The 6,116-nt window shown below is 38.4% G+C and overlaps 1 protein-coding gene across 2 annotated transcripts in view; it reads right to left on the bottom strand.

The window, feature by feature from the left end:
• egfl6 (EGF-like-domain, multiple 6) overlaps nucleotides 1-1,550 on the bottom strand; it is a 9,015-nt gene extending 7,465 nt beyond the window's left edge. For both annotated transcript variants that reach the window (XM_005723578.1, XM_005723579.1), the window contains exon 1: nucleotides 1,185-1,550. In XM_005723578.1, the coding sequence (XP_005723635.1) occupies nucleotides 1,185-1,258 (74 nt within the window). In that variant the 5' untranslated portion in view covers nucleotides 1,259-1,550. The remainder of the gene's footprint in view (nucleotides 1-1,184) is intronic.
• Nucleotides 1,551-6,116: the final 4,566 nt, after the last annotated feature.

The following is a 6,116-nucleotide window of genomic DNA, read 5'->3' as shown; positions in this document are numbered from 1 at the left end:
ATATATAAAGCAAATTAAGCCTTTAAACAAAATCTCATGTCAGAAAGCAAAAAAATAAAATGAAAAATAAAACCCCTACTGATTATGAATTTAGGTTATTATAGAATCATGTTTAATTAGGCCCACACACACTAACTGAGATGTCTCAATTGCAGGCATTCTGGCATCCACTTTTAATTATGGTCCAAACAACAAGCAACCTAAATAAAGTGTCTCCTCACAAGGCTTGCTTAGCACTAGAAGCTGGGCTCCCCATGGTGCAACAGCCAGCTGACAGGATGTAGGCTACAGATGGAGAAAAACATACTAATCAGACACTGGCACCCTCACACTATATTTCCTCCTTTTAAAAATCGGCTTTGATCTTTGTCTTGTTTCTGGAGGCTGATGCATATCAACTGGAAGGTTATTCTGAAAGAGTCAGCGGTGTGCTCAAAATAACCTGTGGTACATATAGATTACATTGCATGTGTACATTTTAACTTGTAAATTCGATTAACATTTCTACCATAACTTAGTTGAGCAAGTGATTCCAAAAATAGCAGAATCTTGCATTCAAATCTGACTGCACCTTTCAGCATCGTTAGCTTTGCTTTTAGGCTGACAGCCAAACGCTTAAATCCCAGGCAGGACAAGAGGAATCCGTGTCTTTATAGAAATCAACCAGAATAGCCCACAGGAGACGGTCTCCTAAGAGAGACAGGTGCTCTTCAGTTATTAACAGTTGCTGTGCCATATTTAGAAGTTGCACTCTCTTAGTCTTCTGTTAGCAGGGGCAAGGTTGTGTGTACATATTTTCAAAATAACAGTTTCGACTGTTAAAGGTTTATGTATATTCTACACTGCAAAATAGAGGGATTTGTGTTATTCCTTAAGCCCCACTTAAAATAACAGTGTGTGGAGAAACTAATATTCCAGTTGTTAGAGATTCCACCTTTTTTAAGAGGAAGCAGGTTGAATTGTATATTATCCGATACTATAATTAACATTGCTGTGTTATTTTTGGCATTCAGCCTTCCTGAAATGTGATTGGAATTCTTTGGTACGTAAACATCTGTCTGACATCATACTTTAACTTATTTTTGAATCTTGACTTAGCAAAGTTTTCACCTGCTGCAGATTTTTCAGAGTAGAAGCACACCATACAACATCACACGGCCTGTTGCTCGACTTGATTGACTTACCTATAGGCGTCTGTGCTACCAGCAGAGATGTGGAGCAGGAGATAAAGAGCACCGACCAAAGTAAGTGGCTGCATGTCTGTCACAGTGAGCAGCCGTAACGCCTTGTTTCCCACGGGGCTGACTTTGGTTGCTCTGCGTTCTGACTATTCCTCCCAGGGGGATTACGCTCATTAAATTGCCTAGATAGAAACAAGTCTCAGTTTTTCACAAGACACACCGGATTTCATGTATTTCCAGAGTGCAAAGTCAAAATCTCCTCTAGGGAAAAAATATCTCTGTCATACTCTTTTCAATGCTGTTGCTATACTTTGTGCCCCATGATTTGCTTCTCTTTCTTCTACACTGAAATTCCAGAGGTTGGCTGTCACTGTGAAATGACACTGGACTGAGACGGATGAGGTGGTGACTTCTGGAGGTAGGAGTGGGTTTGTAAGGGGGGTGGGGAAAATGTTAAGGGGTAATCCTTTCTTTACTCAAACCCTGCAGAAGCTCAAATGAAAAAAAGAAAAGAAAATCAAATGAACTTTATTTTTCTTTTCCTTGATGAATTTTACGTGCATTAGCTGCTTTTTATGATTCTGTTTTATTTAATAATCAACTGTATCAAATAACTGTCAAACTCAGACATGCACAGGCTTGTGCTTAGCAGCTCTGTACCCTTTGGTGTCTTGCTCTCAGGTAGCACATAAAGCTTTGCTCTCTCACACACGTTTATTTCAAGTTCAGCCATAAAAGTGTTTAATGAGTTTGCACACTCTCAGGGTACGCTCTAACATCTGGTCCTGCTCGTCTGCTTGCTTGGAAATGAAAAGGTCTTGTTCCTTTTGGAGCTTCAGGCTTTAGTTTACATTTGTTGTTGAAATTCATTTGAGGGGGTTTGTTTTTCTTGTAAATCCAAAATCTGCTTTATTTACACTTTAGATTTTTGCTCAGAGTCACATCGGGGAAAGAGGTTTAACATGATTTGAAAATTGCAATGGAAATAGCTTTCAGATGAGAAGGAAGTGTGCAGTTAAATACTGTGGTCGAACAATAGAAGCCTGTGATTATTTTTCCAGACATTTGGTACTCATGTCAGGAGGGAGAAACGTTTCAGCTTGCTAAATAGATGTTATAGCTCGTTTAGCTTGCATAGAGAGAAGGGTAAAAGAAATTCAGTCTGGACTCTTCAGTTGTTGCATAGATTTATTATGAAAATAATAAACATTCGTGGTAAGCGTGGCTGTTTAACATAGACATATCTATGTAAACAACAATCCATTACAGAGTAGAGGATACGCAAGATTAACAAGAGGCCAAGTAGCAATGCTGGATAGGAACCAGTACAGTTTTTCATACATATTCTTCATCATTCCTCATCATTTATCATTCTTCTTCTTCTTCTTCTTCTTCTTCTTCTTCTTCTTCTTCTTCTTCAACAGTCTTCTTCTTTATTGCTGTATAGGGGGGAAAAAAGGCTTGAAATTTGGCACACTGATGGCGTCCCCTGATTGTGATCAATTCCACAAAGTTCAGTCCAAGTATGATGAATAAGCTTGATGGATGATCAGTTACAATCTGGAACTGACTGCTTAGAGTAGAAGACCTGGTAGTTTGCTCCAATGGATACAGTAGTTAATGATTAGACCTTGTCCAATAACACACACTCTCACACACACACTGCCTTTCATTTGTAGTGTGAAATGTGACTCTAAATGTGACTCACATGTCAGGCATGTAGGCCATGCGTGCTATACAGGACATTAGTGCTATTTCTTTGGTGCTGTTCTGTTGACTCTGTGTTTAATTTGATAAAGCGGGCATTTCCGTGACAACAGCGCCCTCACCTGTCTTGGCAAAAACTCTGAAGTTTAGCCCAAGACACCAAATTAATCTAGTGGAAGTTTAGGGGCTGAAATTTTAAACACTTCTCTGAAAAGCTGGATGTGAATATATTTATCATGAAAAACACAGGAGAGAGAGAAAAAACAAAAACACATAAAATGCTTCATTTGTGTTTGGTAAATAAAACACACCACGCTGTTACATAATAACAGCGCATTTATGCTATTGAAATTATACTAAACTACTATAAGGCCTGCAAACACTGGCTATTTTTTTTTCCTTTTTTAAAAAAACTTACAAGTATAGACAATATTATTTATAGGATATAAAATTGAAACCTTTCTTCAGGTAAACAGGTTTTACCAGAAGGTGGAGCCAGTTACTAATATAAAGAAGCAGGAACTGAAAAAAGATGACAAGTTCCTATGTCTACTGTTGTAATCAGAAAGTTAAAATGCATTATCTGTGTTCCTTTGTTTTTTAACCATTACCTAAAGTCTCTGTTTGTATATGATTTGGAATGAAGTAAGATGCATTATACAAAGTTAAGGCAGTTTAAAAAAAAAAGGGACAGTTATCGGTTGATCAGGAGTTTCATCTTTCCCTCTTACTAATAACAGGACCATCTCTGCAGCATATCATTAATTTGATCATTTCAAACGCATGTGTTAGATCATGCACAGAAAATAAAGACCTGAATTATTTTTACATATTGTCTTTGTTTATGTGTTTGTCTCTTAGTGTTTTAAAAGTGGTTCTGTAATCTCGCTTCATGCAATGCAGAACCTTGTTTCAGCATCGGTGATTTTCAGGAAGTGCACCTCCCAACTTCCTAAAAACCTCTCAGGCCAGCACTCCCCTCTCATTAGAAGTTTTTAGTGCTGTTAGTACAGGGCATAACAAACCCCTGTTTGACCCTCTGCCTGTAAGATACATGCCACTTTTAGAGAAAATCAGCTGCTTCTATGTGGGCACGCACATTTCATCCAGTGAGTCCCTCACTGTGGGCTATGGTGCAATAAGCACGGCCTTTACTATAAAAGGAGAGACAAGGCTGTTGAAGAGTTATTTTGAAAGTGATGTGTGTACACAACCACATCCTGCCTTGAGTGGAAGATGCCATGAGCAATGAATGCACTGCAGACAATACTAACTGCTGTAGAAATGGGCCGCTGCCACAGCGCTAATGTAGTTTGAGGTAATACATCTTTGAGCGCTGTTGTCCAGATTTGGCCAGAGTCTATATATGAGTCATGTTTAAAAACAAACATTTGCTTCCTTTTAAAATAGCTTAATTAGCTGCTTACTTTATAGTGTGGTCTCTCTAAAACTCATCAAATCTGATAACTTGTGAAGTTCTGCCATGGTTCAGGAAGGGAACTGTTACTTCCCCCTGCAGTAAACGAAGCGATCTTGAGAAATCATTTTGACAGGCTGTGTAGAGTTCTGATTAGAGAACCTATTATTCGCAGGGCTAGTGTGATAAATTTGAAACTTAATACTGAGCTTGTGCATAAAGTATCACCTTGCATGAGTAGAAACCTAATACAACAAATCTAGGAGGTATTGCTGATGGTCACATTCCAACTAGTAGCTTAAGAAACTCAAACATGTAGTCAAAGAAACTTCCACCTCTGATATTTTGTTGCTGCAGCTGTAATTTAATGGCACTGTTTGTTTTGCGACCTGACAGAAATCTTCTTTTACTTGCAGACAGAAGATCTTAGGTGCAGGTGTTCCCCCTAAAATGATGGCTGCATATAGAATAAACAATGAACTGATGTTAAGGGAGTTTGAACAGTACAACTAGACAGACAGACCCTGGGGAATTCAAGCTGTCTGGGAGACACTTTCACTCATGCACCTCAATTTGATTAGCAGGATGAGGTAAATGCAAGTATTGACCTCAGCTGGACACCTCCTGTTCTCCTTTTAGCGATAATGCAGGAGCAGACGCAGCTGTGCCATGCTCTCAGGCTGGCTTGATGGGTAGCACCAGATGTCTCAAGAGGGTCAGTGTGTGCGACTTACCATAATTTATTAATGGGCTTGCCTGTTCAGAACATTGCAGTGGAATAGTAAGTCTGCCACAGTCTTTTGCAGACCTGATGGAGGTGCTTTGCATATTGCCAGACATGTAGGAAATTCATTTCTCAGTGTTTCTCACTCCTTGGCAGATGCCGACTCCACATACAACATTAGAATGAAAACTGTATGTACCTGTACTGTGCCTGCAGAAGCTGCATTATGTTCTTTTGAGTCGTTCTTCAAAATCTGTGGTTACTTAATGGGGAACTTTCCTCTTGCACTTCCTGCCATGTAACTATATTTTAACACATATCTGTTTTAAACTGCCTTTTCTAACCTTCTAAAATGATAATTCGATACTTTAAAATAACTCATGCATTTGCTGTGTTTATTTATTTATTTTTGTGATACCCCTGACAACAGATTTTTCTAAGCAAAAATCCCCAAACATTACTCCATTGACAAAACTAGGTCATACTTGCTATGTTTTCTCTTTGTAATATGAGACATATGGAGTCAAAGGCACATGTTAATATGATAGTTACTTCCTGTCAAGATAATACGGATTTGTACTATATCCATTTTTTGCATTATTCTTTGAAGCTAGTAAGAAGTTAATTTACTGTTAAATCATTTGACCCTAAAGGTCAGAGTTTAAAGCTCTCCTTTATTCCTTTTAACTGTGGAGGTTTGTGCTGGATATAATTACACAACTATGTACCCTAAGAAGACAACAGCCTCACCTTGGTGTAGTGATTATGTAAACTGCATGCCTAACATGATAGGACATGCTGCAGTATCACTTTTACCTCCTGCTATGTCTTTGTACAAAAGCTGTAATGTTCCTGCACTATGGTAGGGCCACTGATAATACCTTAAAAATGGCTGTGCTGTTATTACAGACTTTTGTTGCTATCAGCAAAAGTCTATGAAAATGAAAACAACCAGATTTCATTTCCTGTTTCTGGTTAGAATGAGCTCTAAAGCTGTTGCTGTACGTATGCAGAAAAGACAGGGATAATAAAAATCCAGTCATGGATCTTTTCTTTTTTTTAAGCACACTTATAATTATAGTTTTGG

The sequence above is a fragment of the Pundamilia nyererei genome, unplaced genomic scaffold (assembly GCF_000239375.1).
Source record: "Pundamilia nyererei isolate P.nyererei 1_Seehausen unplaced genomic scaffold, PunNye1.0 scaffold00009, whole genome shotgun sequence".
Classification (NCBI taxonomy): Eukaryota; Metazoa; Chordata; class Actinopteri; order Cichliformes; family Cichlidae; genus Pundamilia; species Pundamilia nyererei.
This window is presented reverse-complemented; position numbering and strand designations above follow the sequence as displayed.